We start from the raw sequence: 19127 nt of genomic DNA on the forward strand, positions 1-19127 counted from the left end.
TCAGGATAACTAAGTCAATATTTTAGCATATAGCCTTTAAGACATTTTCTACAAAAAAGAACCATTTAGTACACATCAGTGAATTGATTTTATTACTTAATATACTATAAACATCCTTTTATGTCAATAAATGTCTATATCATTTTTAAAGGCTGCATATTAACTCAATGTATGAAATGTGCTATAGTTTACTAAATCAAGTCTCTATTTTTAAAACATTTAAATTGTTGCTCATTTAACACATTGTATCTGATGATACTCATGAAGTTCTGAGAGCAGTGCCTGGTACAAAGTAAGTATTCAATAAATGTTGGTGATACTGTTAACCGTAACAAGCAATGTTATTAAAAGCATCCTTGTTTGTCCACTATCCAGTGACTTCCTGAAAATAGATTTCTAGAAAGAGAATAGCTGGATCACAGAGTAAGCCCACTGCTAAGACTCTGGACAGCTATTGCCAAACTTCCCATCAGGGGGCTTCCAACAAAGTACACCTGCATCAGTGGTTCAAGGAGGGCAGAGCGCTGATCTGACAAACTAACGTGCAAAGGAGCAGTATGCAACGAAAATGAATCTGTGGGAGTAAGGGTCTGTACATTTCACCTTCTGCCAACTGAAGGGAAAAGCATTTTAAATGCATCAGGATCAAATCTGTTCATGCACTAGCTAACTCTTAGGGCATGAAGACGGGAGGCTACATAAGCAGGCCACACTCCGTGTTACTCTAACATAAAACACAGAGTACACACTGCTAGAGCACCATGGAATATTCTCTCCACATGACCGGCAGTGGTGGGAATGGCACGCCCAAATCAGACACAGGACTACAACCACTGATGCCAGAAGACAAACAATGTCAAACATGACTCTGTAAGACTGTATGAACAGTCCTCATCAGATTTCTAAAATCACTGCAGGTTTCCAGAGGCAGAATAATAAAAGAAATGCTTCCACCTAAGGCTGGTTTCTCAGAAAAACTGCAACAGAACAAATCTATTCACCACCAGCTTCCCATGCCCTACTTTAGAGATATATACAATTTTTCCAACTGAGAGCCACGTGATCAGACACTCACATGTACGAGCCATGTGAGTTTTTCACTGAGAACAATGGAAAGTCAAGAGGGCCATAGTTGTTGTCCAAGTCTCAAACATGAGTGGCCTGAAAATAAAGACTTTATTCATATCTTTTTTTCTTTTCACCAATAAGGCTTCAGAAGGCCCCAGTGTCATATCATTTTAATGAAATTCAATGTGAACAAATGAAAAAGAGCATGGGCTCTGAAGCTGGACAGATCTGCTTCTAAATTTTTACTCTATTATATCCTCAGTGTGACTCTGGGTGAATTATCTAGCCTCAGTAAATTACCTCTCACACCTCAGTTTCCTCATGTGAAAAATGAGATGATTACCTCTCAGAATTAATGTGCTCACACATGTGGGCCTGTTCCTCTCTGATCAGAGAGCTCTGCATGCTAGCCCTCGGCCTCTGAGGCCCACACACCACTGGCTCCTGCTGAGCTGCTGTGAGAGGCCTCATGCTACCCTCTGCTGGGGTCTCCGCTGGCTACAGCCACGATGGCCAGTTCCATTTCCTGATTAATGCCATTGAATGCCGTCATCCCCCACTCCCTGGGCTCATTTCTGGATCACTGTCTTGAATTCACAGTGACTCACAATCATTTCTATCACTCCTTACGGAGCATTATACATGATCGAAAGAATTCTGGACAAGAGGCCCCTCCTTCCCAATCCTTAGATACAGGATTTTCCAGGAATGAATTTCTGCTACCCATTCACCAAGGTCTGAGGCATGGGGCTTTATAGAGCCACCTCTATAAAATGGCTCGCCTGCTACCCCTGCCCTCACCCCTCTACACCACCCACCAGAGTGCAAACACGCCGTCTCCCTCCTATCAGCCCAGATTTAACCTTTGTGTTTTGCCATCTGAATCACATACATTGTCAAGAGGCTGACTACAATTTTTAACAAGTACTATTATTATTCCATTTGTTTGAGTTGTAGTTATAGCAATAAAACATATTCCCAATAAATGTCCCAACTTTTCATTTATCATCTTTGTGTTTTACAGTTTCTGTAGCAATAAAATTTATACTCAGTAGTGTGGTACAATTTCCCTCTACTAATGGAATTATTATTTTTGTTTGTGTTTTAAAGCTACAGAGATCAAATTTACTTCCAACAATATGACTGCTTTCATTTTTAATGTCCTCTTACAGCAACTGATAAACGTAACAGTGGAAAACTAGCTAACAAACGTGTTTATTTCACAGCAAGGCACAGCATGCTCTGGAGCCAGAGCAGACCCTGCACGTCTCTCCATTCCTCTGAACCTCGGTTTTCTCTCCACTCAAATGGGAATACTGGCTGCCCACATACCTGATCAAATACAATGAAGCCTATCAAGTGCCAGGCACAGGGTATGGAACCAAGAAGGATCTCAGTAAGTGTCAGCTCCCTCCCTCAACCCTTCCTTTCCTTGCAGAATCTGGGCTAACACACAAGGTGGACAGCAAGACCTGAGGAGAGGAAAGGGTAAGAGAAACTGGTTTCATCTAGCTTTCCACCCAATACAGGAAAGCCAGATTTTGTAAATGCCAGCTTCTCTACCCTTTTTGCTCCTCCACATTTCTCCTGGATTCTTCCAATCTAATTACGGTTCTTCAGGAAAAAGCAGTGGCGGATCTCATATCGTATCCCCACAACCTACCAAAAATCCTAACACTGAAAAGGAGTGTTGAGAGTATTATATTAACATAGATATTTTCCATCAGCAAGTATCCACTATAGACAGACTGCTGGGAGCTAGGAAACTAGGGTTAAAGAGAAAGGCATGGCCGGGCACTGTGGCTCACGGGTGCAATCCCAGCATTTTGGGAGGTTGAGGCAGGTGGATCACCTGACGTCAGGAATTAGAGACCAGCCTGGCCAACATGGCAAAACCCTGTCTCTGCCAAAAATACAAAAATTAGTCGGGCATTGTGGCACATGCCTGTAATCCCAGCTACTCAGGAGGCTGAGGCAGGAGAATCACTTGAACCCAGGAGGCGGAGTTTGCAAAGAGTCAAGATTGCACCATTGCACTCCAGCCTGGGCAACAGAGCAAGACTCCATCTCAAAAAAAAAAAAAAAAAAAAAAAGAGAGAAAGAAAAGCATACTTGGTGGTTTCATGGTAGATACTGTCACTGAACAAACACATAGATATTATGCACACACTATATATGCATACAAAAATTTAAAAAAGAACATGGAACCTAGTACTGAACTAGAAGTCACGGACTTGGGTTCTAATACCAGATGTGACCTTCCTGGATGGCCCCTCCCTTTTCCTGGCCTATAGTCTCTCCTCTATGAAATGAGGGTATTCCTCAAGACTTTTCTAGTTCCCAGAACAACGATGTAATATAAATGGATGTGAAAGTGTTTTATAAATTAAAAGTGTTACACATAGAGTATTTTCATTCTGTACCAGTGAAGTCCCTCAAGAGACTGATGCGGGCTAGAGGAAGCCATGTGTGGTTCCAGATCTGAGGCTTTACAAAGGGCTGAGCAATGGAAAGCATTTGGTCTGGGAGGAGATGAGAGGGGAGGAGGTCTACTGGGGCAGAGTTAGAGCAGCAAAAGCAAGAACATTTTAGCATCCATGAACTGCGTTTGGGATAGAGTTGGTGGAGAGGAAGTTGGAGCAGTCAGGTCATTGCAAACATTCTTAAACAGAGCTCATGACGTTAACCCCAGACATCTCCCTTCCCATCCATCATCAAAGCCTGTTGATTCTGCTTCCCAAATGTCTGATTCAATGGCTGCTCTGTTACTCACCTCTCACCTCAACCACTGGACTAGCTTCCTGATTGGTTTCCCAGCTTCCACTCGGGCTCCCTCCACCATCCACTTCCCACCCAGCTTCCTGAATGACCTTTGCAAAAACAGAACTCTGATTGTGCCTCTCGCTTGAAACCCATGACTGCTTTCCATGAGATCTTAGGATAAAGACCAAAATCTCTAGTGTTCTAGACTGCTCCTATTCCCTCAGACCTATACTTTCTCTTCTCCTTGAACATTTTCTCTACCCATTCACCTGGTTAATTCCTACATATCCTTCAGATCTCATCTCAAATGCCACCTCTTCAGGGACACATTCCCTGCTATACAGCCACATCTATATATTTTCTCCCCTACCAAGCCAGGCACAGAGGCTCACGCCTGGAATCCCAGTACTTTGGGAGGCCAAGGTGAGCAGAGCACGTGAGGCCAAGGGTTCGAGACCAACCTTGGCCAACATGGCGAAACCCCATCTCTACTAAAAATACAAAAGTTAGCTGAGCATGGTGGCACATGCCTGTAATCCCAGCTACTCGGGAGGCCGAGGCAAGAGAATCACCTAGACCCAGGAAGCAGAGGTTGCAGTGAGCCAAGATCACACCACTGAACTCTAGCCTGGCAGAGTGAAACTCTGTCTCAAAAATCAATAATAATATATATTTACTCCCCTACCTGTAAATTCTCATAGCTCCCTTTATTTTTCCTCATAGCTCTTTCTCCAACTTGTGTTTATATACTTATTACTCCAAGTATTTCATCATCATCACTCCCACTAGAATGTGAGCCTCATGCATCTGCTTGCATCACCACTGTACACCCAGGAACCTAGTCCACTGCAGCACACAAGAGCCACTTAACAAATATTTTCTGAATAAATCAGTAAAGCTAGTCAGACCACACCAGGCTGAGTAGTTTGGGAAATATATACCTATAAACAGGTGCACAAAGCCTCCAAAATACTCAATCCCGTGTGTTGGTACTGAGGAGTGTATACAAGCCTTTACGAACTGAGGTTTCCACGCGTATGAGCTTAACGAAAAACAAGTCCAAGCCAAGACCTGCAGCAGACAGGCCACTGAGTATGAAAGAAACCAAATTCCATTACTGATCTTCAGGCTTGATAAAGCAAATTTGCCTCTCTGCCCAGAAAATGATGTACTTCAATCAACAACAACAACTTGCTAATCTAGTGATATTTATTACTTCACTGATTCAGAAAGTACCATGTGTGCCAGTTCAGCATAACCCGGAGAAGAAGCCTGGGCCTGGTATCCTCTAGTCTGCTCAAAGCCAACAGCAGGCCAACTTCCAGCTGCTCGACCCTGTGGCAATGAAGGGAATTATACCGGCCTGGCCCAGAGCAGTGCAGCCATGCCCTAAGCCAAGGACTCCATGGTCCTGGCCTACCATACCCAGCAGGAGCTCTATTGCCAGGACAAATAAAGCATTTCCACATAAGCTTTACGCTAGAACCTCAGTGAGACAGCCCTAGAAAGTCTTACTCCACTGTCACAGAACAAAACTGAGCACACTTTGGTGCCTCCACTTTACCCACAAACACCCTCCATCACTGTACCTCCCTGGCATGTTATTTTTCACAGGTGTGATGGACAGATCACCAGTCTCTGATGTGCTCTTGGAGCAGAGAGGTGGAGGGCTGTCTCTTTTCAGATCTTCAGGCAGATGCTAGATTCGAAATACTTGTGTAGTTCACAAGTAATCATATAATAAATGTTTATGAATGAGTGAATAGTCCATTGACTCATAGGCTGTATTTGCTAAACTGCAAATTCAATAAATGAAAATACTAGTTTTCAAATGTTTTTTAAGCAGTAGAACCTCTTTCAAGTAAAATATTACGAGGGTCCCTAGTATATTTAACAGATCTTAAAGGAAAAACAAAAGTCAGTTACTCTGGCTGAAGCCCCATCCTCTGTCTCTCTGCCTCACTCACCAGGACCCCTTCAAATCCTCCCAGGCTTTTACAACAAGAAGAATGAACTACTGGTATAATTTTTTTTTTTTTTTTTTTTTTTTTTTTTTTTGAGACAGAGTTTCGCTCTTGTTACCCAGGCTGGAATGCAATGGTGAAATTTCGGCTCACCGCAACCTCCGCCTCCTGGGTTCGGGCAATTCTCCTGCCTCAGCCTCCTGAGTAGCTGGGATTACAGGCACGCACTACCACGCCCAGCTAATTTTTGTATTTTTAGTAGAGACGGGGTTTCACCATGTTGACCAGGATGGTCTCGATCTCTTGACCTCGTGATCTGCCCGCCTCGGCCTCCCAAAGTGCTAGGATTACAGGCGTGAGCCACCGCACCCGGCACTGCTGATAATTAACAATATGGCTCAAGCTCACAAATATATTGCTGAAGAAAGAAGCCAGACACAAAAGAGAACCTACCATACAATTCCTTCTATATAAAGTCTAAAAACAGGCAGCACTAACAGTGGTCAGAATGGTAGTTATCTTTAGGGGAGAAAGCTGGGTTCTGAGAACACAAAGAGGGCTTTTGAGGGGCTGGTATGTTCTGTTTCCTGATCTAGATGGTGGCTCCATGGGTGTGTTTCCTTGTGAATATTCATGCTGTACACTTAAGATCTGTTCATTTTTGTATAAACATGGTCTACCTTAAAAGCTTGTTGAAAAGTAAGTAAGTAAAAACAAAAACCTCCATGGAGACCTCAGAGTCCAGTTGGAAATCAACTGTCTTAGAAAAGTGTACGGCTCTATTTCACTGACCAATCCAGTGTGGGCGACCTGCAGGCTTTCGACCGGATGACGGTACTCACGAGGCTTTGATGAGCAGCCGCTCTCTCTCCTGGAGTTCTCGCTTCAGACTTTCCACTTCCACCTTGAGCTCAATGTTCTTCAAGACAAGATTAAGAAAGAAAAGAAACAATATAAAATACAGGCCCTATGAATGTCAACAATGGGGAAACTGCTTCCAGCAGGACTGACTACAGGATGCCTGTAATAGGCAGATGTTAGATGATTCAAAAACCCTCATTAGCCTCAGGGCACAAGAAAAAGGGAATTATCCAACACTGGTGGTCTCAAAAGAAAGACCTAGATTTCGGGAGACTTGGAACAATTATGTAAATGCTTCTAACAGCCAGAACACTCAAATATCAAGGCATAAATGTCATACAAGTAAGGCTGATTTAAAAATCGTATGCCTTCCGCCAAGCAAATTTACAAGCAATTCTGCAGTGTGTTTTTCCCATTCCAAAGCAATTACTGGTGGTTGTTCACAATCATGCACGTGGGAGCTGTGACAGTGCGGACGTGTTACGGCTTTAAAAAAAAAAAAAAGAAAACATGTGGATGGAAAACAGGAGGCCACATCATGGCATGTGTCATTTCAATACAAGATTTCAGGCTTCTCACTTACAGAAAAGCTGCAACCGCATGGGGCAAGCTGTCTGTAAGGAACACCACAATGTTCTCCAACCAAATGTCTTCCTCTTAACTCACTGGAACAAAGGGAGTTGCACACAGCCTTGGGCTAACAACTCATGTTAGAATCCAAGATAGAATGCTTGGCAAATGGAATGCAATACAAGACAGTGGAACAGTGGCAGGCTTCTCAAACTTACCCACAAATGAATCCCAGACAGGATATTAGATGAACTCATGTAGTGGATGGAGGTTTGGATGCATAGTGTGTGGAGGACTGCTATAAATCTCAGATATCTTGGAAATCTCCCTTTTTGTTGTTGTTGTTTTATTTAGAGGCAGGGTCTCGCTCTGCTGTTGCCCAGGCTGGAGTGCAGTGGTGCCATCACAGCTCACTGCAGGTCTCAAACTCCTGGGCTCAAGGGATATTCCTACCTCAACCTCCTGAGTAGCTGGAACTACAGATGTAAACTGCCATGCCTGTCTTTTTTTTTTTTTTTTTTTTTTTAAGGATGGGGTCTTGCTATATTGCCCAGGCTGGTCTTGAACTTCTGGCTTCAAACGATCCTCCTGCCTCAGCCTCCCAAAGCACTGGGCTTGCAGTTCCTCTTTTATTTTAATAATCCATCCCAATTTTACATTCTACTCCATCATACATGAGTTTTGCTTTTTTTTTTTCCAAGATAAAGTCTCGCTCTTTTCACCCAGGCTAGAGTGTGGTGGCATGATCTTAGCTCACTGCAACCTCCACCTCCCTGGTTCAAGTGATTCTCCTGCCTCAGCCTCTGAGTAGCTCGGATTACAGGTGTCTGCCACCAAGCCCAGCTAATTTTTTTGTATTTTTGGTTGAGACAGGGTTTCGCCATGTTGACCAGGCTGGTCTTGAACTCCTGTCCTCAAGTGATCTGCCCACCTCAGCCACACAAAGTGTTGGGATTACAGGTCTGAGCCACCTCGCCCAACTGCATGTGTATTATTTAAACAAAAATATTTCCAGGCCGGTGCAATGGTTCACATCTATAATCCCAGCACTTTGGGAGGCCAAGGTGGGCGGATCCTTGAGGTCAGGAGTTCAAGACCAGCCCGGCCAACATGGTGAAACCTCGTCTCAACCAAAATTACAAAAATTAGCCAGGTGTGGTGACACATGCCTGTAGTCCCAGACACTTGGGAGGCTGAGGCAGAAGAATCACTTGAACCTGAGAAGCGGAGGTTGCAGTGAGCCGAGATCATGCCACTGCACTCCAGCCTGGACGACATAGCAAGACTCCATCTCAAAAAAAAAATCATTTCCAGTAAAATTTACCATCTCAAAGGACATGCCTCCCTTCTTTCTGTCAAGCAGCCCTAGAGAAACAAGTACTTCAGGTTAAGAAGCATAGCCATGACAGAAAGGTCATGGATGTGTGACCGAAAGGACATGGGTACAAATTCTGTCTCTACTCTCTCTACCTGTCTCTACTCTCTACCAGGAGAAGACCAGAGTCAGTGGCGACTCCCTTATTCACTCCTTTACGTCACAGAAATGTACCAAGCACCAGTGAAGGACCTACCACAGAAGACAATGAAGTGAAGAACAAGACATGCTAACGTAGAATACAAAACTGGAAGCACAATACTGTAACTGTCCTTAGACGCGTCAGCCCACAGGGTGAGAAAGCAATGCTTCTTTCCAATCCCTCAAGTGTCAAAAACAAAGCAGAAAAGCTCCCACGACATGGGGGCTTTAAGGACTAAATGAGGTAGCAAATGAGAAAGGCCTGGGAGACAGGGCTCAAAATAGGTTATCTTCTTCACTGTCAAAGAACAAGAACTAAAGAAGTCATCTATGAGGCAGAATTTTCTCTTGAAGAAAGTGATCTTTACATAAAGGACACTGGGTGACAGTATATAATGTCCTCAACTGTTATTCCGTGAAAAACACAGAAACATCCTTTAAACAGAGGATTCCTTTTCCAGCTCTCAGAAGGGTGGAGAGCTTCTATTTATGAACTGATATAATAAACTCAAAGTGCTTCATTTTTTGATAACCTGGCAAGCACTCCAATTTAATAAATTTAAAATAATGAATACTAATAGGTCCATTAGGCTATTTTTCTCAAGCCCAATGGATCTCAAGTTACAAACTTATATACATAACTATAATTTCCAAACCAAAAGTAAGGGCACCTTCAAAGCATAAAATGGAATTTTATGAAAACTATAAAAAAAGGCAGCTTAGTGTGGTGGCTCACATCTGTAAGTTCCAACACTTTGGGAAGCCAAGGCAGGAGGATGGCTTCAGGCCAGAAGTTCAAGACCAATCTTGGGCAATATAGGAAGACCCCATCTCTACAAAAAATAAAAATTAAAAAATGCCAGGTGTGCTGGTGCATGCCTGTAGTTCCAACTACTCAGGAGACTGAGGTGGGAGGATCCCTTGAGCCCAGGAGTTCAACATTGCAGTGAGCTATGATCAGGCCACTACACTCCAGCCAGGTGACAGAGTGAGATCCTGTCTCAAAAACAAAAAGAATAAAGAAATTCATTCTTAAACTGCTGTGAAAGAAAGATACCCAAGATATCATTAAGTAAGGCTGGGCAAAGCGACTCAGGCCTGTAATGTGAACACTTTGGGAGGCCAAGGCAGATGGATCACCTGAGGCCAGGAGTTTGAGACCAGCCTGGAGAACATGGCAAAACCCCATCTCTACCAAAAATACAAAAAAATTAGCCAGGCATGCTGGTGTGCACATGTAATCCCAGCTAATCAGGAGGCTGAGGTACAACAATCACTTGTACCTGGGAGGTAGAGGTTGTAGTGAACCAAGACTGTACCACCGTACTCCAGCCTGGGTAACAGAGACTCTGTCTCAGGAAAAAAAAAAAAAAAAAGATATCACTAAGTGAAAAATGTAAGATACAGAACAGGACATGCTTGCATTTATGTAAAAAGAGGGTTTATACACATACACACACAAATACAAACCTGCCTGTACTATATATACATAAAATTCCTCTGCATAAGCAATCAATAGTTATTAGATCTAGAAAACCAGGACACAAGGTTGGGAGAGTCTTTTCAGTGTGTATCTCTTAGACTTTTTGAATTCTAAACCATGTGCACCTATGCAAAAATGTACACTAAAGAAAGGGGCAATGAAATCAGGTCCAGTCAGACAGCTGAAGCAGCAGAGTACAATCAGGTTGGAAGACCTGGGCTCAAAATCCACCTCACATAGTAGATATATGACATCAAATGGGTTCCTCAACTTCCATAAGCCTCAGTTTCCTCCCCTGTAAGATGAAGATAAATTCCACTGCATAGAGCTACTGTGAGAGCTACAATAAGATGCAAATGTACAGATGCCCAAGACAGTGCCTGACAAGAGTTGGCAACTGACACGTTTCATATTCCTATCATCCAAGAAGTCCTGAGACGCATGACCACCATACTCACATATAAACTGCTTTAGACTATTGGTTTTCCTTTAAAAGTGTGATTGCACCACCACTCCCTTCCAGAAAAGGGGACATCTTCATTGTCTTTCCACCCCCAGAGTGAAGGAAAAAACTCTCATAAGGGACAAAGAAGCTTTTCAATTGTTGAAAAGGCTCAGAAGTACAGCACAATCCCTCTTCAAGACAAGTCAATTTAAGTTCATCTGCTGAAACTCAAGGAGAGTTCTTTTTCCTCCTTCAAAAGTTTCCACTGGTACAAACTTCAGAGAAGAAAAGCCAGAATAATTCCCAGGCCAAGGGCTAATCTACTAGAAAAAGCCAAGAAACAGGCACTGAAATATTGTTTGTACTCATGTCTTTTCAAGAAAGCCAAGTTCTTTTTTCAACTTTCAGAACCATAGTTTGTTTTCAGACAAAGACCTCCAGGTCAAGACTTCAAATGGGGATAGGCTTTTCTTCTGACAGTTACAGGCAAGCACACAAGAATACAGAAGAATCCTATCACAGAAAAACTGACAATCCTAACTTTGGGCTGCCAAAGGAAGCCTCGAGAAGACAATGATTGTCAAACACTGACTGTGTGCTGGAGTTTTTCATCTGTCTTCTCATTTCAATCCATACAAATAACCCTATGACGAAGGGATTATCACTTAATTCTGGAAGCAAGCCCCAAGAGCTAAAGCCACTTGCCTAAGTTACACAAGTTAGCTGGTAACAGTGGAATTCAACTTCAAAATCATTCCACCATTCCACTGCTAAATAACACGTAATTATAAAAACTTAATTGAGGTAAAAAGCAGTTGAATCCAAATTCTGATTTTTAAGACAGAATGAAAGACTTCCTTAAAATTAATCAGGTACCCTTTACTTAATATTAAAGTCATCCTAGTATCTTTATGCTCCCCATAATCAATTCAGATTAAATGAAAGCATCTCTAGTCACACTAACTCTGAGAACAAATATTAATCAAATTTCAGCTTGAAATGACAATAAGAAAAGACACAAGGGACAGAAATGAGAAGTGGGCCACTCACAGTTTTGTAGATGTGTTCAGTGGGACCATGAAATTCCTGTTGCATTCTTTCCTCAAGGAAATAGATGCGAAGCTTTAGGTTAAAGTTTTCTTTCTTCAATTCAGTGATTTGCTGGAAAATATCACAGAAGGGTCATCAAAAGCAAACAAAAGACAGAGGGTCCAAGAGATAGTACATACATTAATCCCTATAGATTAAGAAGCTACAAAATGGATTCAAATGTTAAATACTAGAGAAAGCTTATTTTTGCTACCATTGTACTAACCCAGAAGAATTAAGTGGTTCCCACTAGACAAGGTTAGTACAATTTGAGCATTCAAATGAATAATGACAGGAATGAATAATGACTGAATAAAGAAAGAAACTGAATAAATAAAGAATAAATAAAGACTGAATAAATAAAGAAACTCCACACTGATAATAAGAAATAAGAAAAGGAAAGGAGAATCTCTTCCTTTCAAAAGAAATCCAGTTAATAAATGTAGAAGAATAAGAAGAACAGAAAATCACTATTGTACAACCTCTACGGTAATGATTGATTCAGGTAAGAATCAGCAACACTAAAAGCACTAGATGAAAGAGCATTACAGAACATCATATTCAGGCAGTCTCAGACATATCGCCCCACAAATGGCTTAATTACAAAAGGAAAAGTTACCTTTAAAATTTAGAACCTTGCAAACACCATCTTAACCAAAAAAATTTATCTTTATCACCACTGAAGGGATAAACTAACATCATGTTCCTCCTGAAATAAATCAATGAGAGCAAACAATTCCATCTAAAGTGCTTCTGTCTATAACCTCTAACATGTATCTAATCAAGAGGAGTCTACCGGATAAATCTAATTTGAAGAATATTCTGTAAAACAACAGGACTGAACTCTTCAAAAATCTTAATGACAATCCTAAGGCAAAAATGTTTGGTGAACTCTTCTAAATAAATGGAAGTTGAAGAGGCATGACTACTAAGTACAATAGAATCTTGAATTTCTTACAAAAACAGTTATATGATGATACCCAGGGAAACTAGAATCACAACTTTATATTAGGTAATAATATTATGATTTTACAGGAAAATATCCTAAGAAAGAGACCCATGCTGAAGTACTGTGTCAAGACATCTGCAATTAACTCAGATAAGTGGAGACAGGAAAAAAAGAGATAAAGCAAATATAGAAAACATTAATTGGTGAATCCAGATGAATAACACATGATTGTTCACTATACTATTTTGCAACTTTTTCATATGCTTGAAATCTGTCACAATAAAAAGATGGAGGAAAAGAGAATTAAGAAAAAGTATATTTACTGCAAACCTACCTCTACATAAACCACCACCAAGCTGGATGATTTACATACGACATCTCAATTTTTAAAGTAACACTGCAAAAGTACCGTCTCCAATATATACAAGATCAAAGATCACACCAGTAGGGGAAGAGCTGGGATTCCTATCCTGCTGTCTGACTCCAGTAATCATGATCTGTCAATTAAACCTCACTGCCTATAGAGAAAATTCCCAATTTTTTGGTTTGGTTCATCCAGTACACTTTTCTATGCAGTCTAACTTAACTTTGAGAACAGATATGAGCCTACACAATAAAGTAATTCCTAGTATGTTTATATCACCTATTTAAATATCTAAATGTTCTCCAAAATCCTACCAACATCCCCAAGTTCTCCCTCTCTGTTTCACATATTTTTAAGACTCTGCCTTTAGGGGGGGAAAAATTTCTCTCCTTAACACTGTTATAGAGAGAGTGACAGAAGCGCAAGCTAGGAAGGGACTTTAAATTAGTTCAAGATGATGGTTACCTTTGGGGAGGAAAGGTAGGTACTGCCTAGAATGAGCTACAAAGCAAACTTCTGTGGTACTGATAATGTTCCACATCTTGGCTTTGGTGATGGTTATAGGGTATGCTCCTCTTTTGATAATTCCTTGAACTGTTCACATGTAATTTGTGGGTATGCCTGCATGTATGTTACACTTCTTTAAAAGTTTGTTTGTTTTGTTTTGTTTTTTAAATATGAGGTCTTGCTTATCACCCAGGCTGGAGTGAAGTGGTAGAATTACAGCTCACTGCAGCCTCAAACTCCTGAGCTCAAGCAACCCTCTCACCTCAGCCTCCCAAAGTGCTGGGATTACAGGTGCAAGTCATCACACTTGACCTCATTTTTTTAAAGTTTTTAAAGTCAAATAGTCTATTAGACTATGGTTAATGTGAATTATTAAAAGTCAATTCATCCATGATTAAGTAAATTACAGTATGTCAATTATTAAAAGTCAATTCATTCACGGTTAAGTAAATTATAGCATGTCAACTCAATGGAATATGCTAGAATCATAAAGAAGAACGAGAGACCACATGGTGCACTCACAGGAAATTATCTCCAAGACACATTGTTAAATAAAAACACATGGTATGGAACATTATACAGACAGGTTTTAAAAAGGCAGGGGATATGAATACATAATTAATTACTTGATATGCTAGTATGCATCCAGAAGTACACTGCATATTTGTACCACATAAATTTCTTATAAATAAATTAAATTTAAAGTAACAACAGATAAACACAATCTTTTTTTGAGACTCTCCGAATTGTAAAAAGAGTACTAATGATATTGTGCTAAATGCAGTGTGCCTGTCCACACTATAGTTTGTGCATCTGTTGTTCCCTTTCCATTCTCAAAGTCACTGTTCACCTCAGTTCTCAATGGTAAGGCAGAAAGATCAACAGCTTTGGAGACAGTATCAAGTTCAATCTTAACTCTCTTTTATGATGCAACCTAGACTTGCTACTTCTTTGAGCCTCAGTTTTCTCAACTTTAAAACAGGGATAACAAAATCAGTCTCAAAGCTTTTTGTGATAAGAAAATAAATGAATTTGACTATTTTGTGATAAGAAAATAAATGAATAAATGAAATGGAGTCTCCCTCTGTCACCCAGGCTGGAATGCAATGGTGCAATCTTAAGCTCTTTGCAACCTCCACCTCCTGGGTTCAAGCCAGTCTCCTGCCTCAGCCTCCCAAGCAACTGGGTCTACAATCATGTGCCACCATGCCTAGCTAATTTCTGATGTAGTGTTTGTTTAAGACAGAGTTTTGCTCTTGCCCAGGCTGGAGGGCCACAGTGCAATCTCAGCTCACCACAACCTCTGCCTCCTGGGTTCAACCGATTCTCCTGCCTCGGCCTCCTGAGTAGCTGAGATTACAGGCATGTGCCACCACACCTGATTAATTTTGCGTTTTTAGTAGAGACGGGGTTTCTCCATGTTGGTCAGGCTGGTCCCAAATTCCCAACCTCAACGGATTCACCCACCTCAGCCTCCCAAAATGCTGGGATTACAGGCACAAGCCACTGCACCCAGCCAGAAAAAAAAACATTTGAATAAATAATAATCTAAAACTTTCGAATTCTGGAAAAAGGAACAAAACATAAAGACTCAAGAAGCTCATCAAACACCAAACAAGATAAGATCAAGGTAACTCACACCCAGAGACTGATGAACACTTAAGACCAAAAAACCTCAAAAGCAACCTGAGAAAATGACATATTACCTATGGGGCAATGAACAATGATCTGAATGGCAGCAGATCTGTCAACCAAAACCACAGAGTTCAGAGGCAGTAGAACAATATTACTAAAGCACTGAAAGGGACTTCCATGTCAGAATTCCATATCCATTAAAATTATCCTTGAAAATGAAGGTAAATGAAGACATTCTCAAAAGAAAACAAAGTAAATTAATTCCTTGCCTACAGACCTGTTCTGGACCTCCTAAAGGAAGTTCTTTAGACAGGAAAGAAATGATACCAGAAAGAAATGTGTAACCTCAGAAATTAAGGAAGAGAATAACAAATTGTAAATATCTGAGTAACTACAGCAATTCAAATTAAAAATCTACAAATTCTTTAAATCATGTATGACAGCTGAAAGCAAAGTTATAACATGGTCGGGTGAAATTTTCAATAGGCAGTGATATGATACGTGCTGGGGGGGATGGGCAGTAGTAACATTTTTACATTTCACTAATACTAAAATGAAGAGTTAAGTATGTAGTGTATATCGCAACCTCTAAAGCAACCACTAAAAATGTTCAAAGGTTTTTTTGTTTGTTTGTTTGTTTTTTGAGACGGAGTTTCGCTCTTGTTACCCAGGCTGGAATGCAATGGCGCGATCTCGGCTCACCGCAACCTCCGCCTCCTGGGTTCAGTCAATTCTCCTGCCTCAGCCTCCTGAGTAGCTGGGATTACAGGCATGTGCCACCATGCCCAGCTGATTTTTTGTATTTTTAGTGGAGATGGGGTTTCACCATGTTGACCAGGATGGTCTCGATCTCTTGACCTCGTGATCCACCCGCCTCGGCCTCCCAAAGTGCTGGGATTACAGGCTTGAGCCACCGCGCCCGGCCGACTGTCAGGATTTAAAAAAAAAAAAAAAAAAAAAACCTGGTCCTGGATTTGGAAAAAAAATTTTTTTTTTTTTTACAGAAGGAGAAAAACAAATCCAACTATATGCTGTATGTAACAAACCACTTTAAATATAATGATAGAGTAGGCTGGGCACGGTGGCTCACAGCTATAATCCCACACTTGGGAAGGCCGAGGTGGGCAGATCACAAGGTCAGGAGTTTGAGAACAGCCTGACCAAAATGATGAAACCCCATCTCTACTAAAAACACAAAAATTAGCCGGGTGTGGTGGCATGCGCCTGTAATCCCAGCTACTCAGGAGGCTGAGGCAGGAGAATATCTTGAACTCGGGAGGCAGAGGTTGCAGTGAGCCGAGATTGTACCAGTACACTCCAGCCTAAGCGACAGAGCAAGACTCCATCTCAAAAAAAAGAAAGAAAAGAAAACCACAGTCTAAATCCTTCATGAACATAGACACAAAATCCTCAACTAAATTTTGCAAAATGAATAACAGATTCATACATCATGAATGGGGTTTATTTTTTATTTTTAAAGACAGGGTCTCACTATGTTGCTAAGGCTGGCCCCTAACTCCTAGGCTCACACAATCCTCCCATCTCAGCTTCTCAAGTAACTGGGACTACCGGTGCATGCCAACACACCCAGTTGTGGGTGAGATTCATCCCAGAAATGCAAGGCTAATTTAATATTTGAAAGTCAATCCATGTAAGCCACCATGCTACCAGACTACAGAAGAAAAAAAAAAAAACATGATCATACCAACAGATGCAGAACCCAACTGCCATTCATTTTTTTAAAACTCAGCTAACTAGAAATTAAAGAGAAATTTTTGCTAATCTGCTAAAGGGCATCTAAAAAAAAAAAAGCCATACATCTACAGAAAACACATTTAATTAAAGACTTAAAAAACTGAATATTGGGGGACCTCCTCTTCTGGCTTTGGAGGCCCCCTCCCTCTGTCTCAGTATGACGGAGCTTCTTCCTTCTGTCTTCTCCCTCTTGCCTATTAAACTCTCCACTCCTTAAAACCATTCCACATGTGTCTGCCTCGTTTTATCTAAACCGGCATGAGGACCAAGAACCCTGGTGTTCCTCCACTCATCAGAACCTTATCATTTTGTTGCATAGGCCAGGAAAGGAAATTCAATCATCAGACTGGTGAGTGTAGAGCAGATTTCAACTTTAAATCTGTCCTTTAATCTCAAGGCTCTCTTCCAGCTACCATGTTACCAAACTCTCTTTCTATCCGTGGTCTCTTCCCCTCTCTGTGTGTGTCTAATGTGCAGGAATCTTTATAGTTCAAGAAACAGGTCTGTTCGAAAAGATCGTGAATCATGGCAGGTGGTAACTCAATAAATGGCTCTCCCTCTACGTTTTCTCTGGTGAATACATGGTATTTCTTTTCTCTTTTTTCTTTGAGACGGAATCTCACTCTGTCACGCAGGCTGGAATGCAGTGGCGCAATATCGGCTCACTGAGACCTCCGCCTCCTAGGTTCAAGCAATTGTCTTGCCTCAGCCTCGTGAGTAGCTGAGACTACCCATGCATGACACCATGCTCCACTAATTTTTTGTATTTTTAGTAGAGACGCGGTTTCACCGTGTTAGCCGCAATGGTCTCAATCTTCTGACCTCGTGATCTGCCTGCCTTGGCTTCCCAAAGTGCTGGGATTACAGGCGTGAGCCACCGCACCTGGTCAGTACATGGTATTTCTAAGCCACCCAGTAGAAATTAGGCTCTAGGCCTCTTCTGGAAATGGGAAGTTTCTGCTTTGAGCAGTTAGGAGAAAGATGTCTTCTGTAGCCAAATTTTAGTCCCAATATTGTCCCACTGGCAGGGAAATGGGCATTTAGTTTCTATGTTCCTTTAAGGCATCTATTTTGTCTCCTATTAAGACAGCGCCTAATTAATAAGGGGATTTTAAGTCTGGAAGTTAACCAGAACCATTTCTGGATGGGTAAATGCTTCAGCATGAGCTATGATATCAGGATATAGAGTTCAATCTGGTACTCCCCCTCCCTTAGAGGGGCCTTGCCTAATTACATGGTTTTCCTTGAAATCCGGTTTTTTGTAAGGCACACAGGCCACACAAGTCTAGGAGATCAAGGGGAAACAAAAGGCAGAGAACTGATTGCTTGGGGACAGAATGACTAAGGCCCAAAACTCAGTTCCTCTGGTGCCATGGCTTGGAGGGTCAAACCTGCAGTCATGGGCGGCACATTTAAGTGGGTGCTGGGAATCCAGGAGCGATGCAGAGAATAGTTGGGGGGATGCCCTCTACTGTTTTCATCTCCATCCTGGATCACATACCAAAAGGAAGGAGACTAAAAGGACGCTTTTATTCTCACTTCTCTTTCTAGATGGGTGACAGATCGTCTTCAACAGGCACTCCCCTGGAGTGTGTTTCGAAACACTGGCACTCCTTCAACCTTGAAACTTTGAAGAAAAAGTGGCTTATTTTCTTTTGCAGCCACATCAGGCAGGCCCAGGGAAAACAGTTCCCCAAAATTAAAAAAAAAAGTAACTTTCAGGGAAGTCATCTGAGGGTCCCCCTTATTTGGGGCCCCTTTAGGTTCCCTTCTCATTGCAGGACCTTAGGCAAGTAAAGGAAAACTGAGGCTGGTTTTCTGATGACCCTGAGAGGTAGACAGAAGCATTCCAAAATTTAACTCAGGTATTTGACCTCGCATGGAGGGATGTATGTTGCTACTAAGTCAAACCCTTACTGCAGCTAAAACAGGTAGCCCTGCAAGCAGAAAACAATTTTGGAGATAAGCAATACGTCTCCTACAGTAGGCCAGAAGGGGAAAGAGAAAATACGGCAGGCAAAGAAACAGGGGAAACGGCGTTCCCAATAGGAAGAGAGGCAATACCTCTCGACAACCCTAACTGGAACTCCTTTCTAGGGTGTTTTTCCTTCTTTTGTGGTTTTAAAATGACTTCTTTCTCTTTTATAATGTTCTTCCA

The 19127-nt window shown here is 41.6% G+C and overlaps 1 protein-coding gene across 1 annotated transcript in view; it reads right to left on the reverse strand.

The window, feature by feature from the left end:
- Nucleotides 1–19127, reverse strand: part of CDK5RAP2 (CDK5 regulatory subunit associated protein 2) — a 197461-nt gene that overhangs the window by 154258 nt on the left and 24076 nt on the right. The window contains exons 4-5 of the mRNA XM_003925184.4: nt 11721–11831; nt 6638–6714 (exon numbers count right to left, since the gene is read on the reverse strand). Of these exons, the coding sequence (XP_003925233.1) occupies nt 6638–6714; nt 11721–11831 (188 nt within the window). The remainder of the gene's footprint in view (nt 1–6637; nt 6715–11720; nt 11832–19127) is intronic.

Source organism: Saimiri boliviensis, chromosome 2, assembly GCF_048565385.1.
Source record: "Saimiri boliviensis isolate mSaiBol1 chromosome 2, mSaiBol1.pri, whole genome shotgun sequence".
NCBI classification, from domain to species: Eukaryota; Metazoa; Chordata; class Mammalia; order Primates; family Cebidae; genus Saimiri; species Saimiri boliviensis.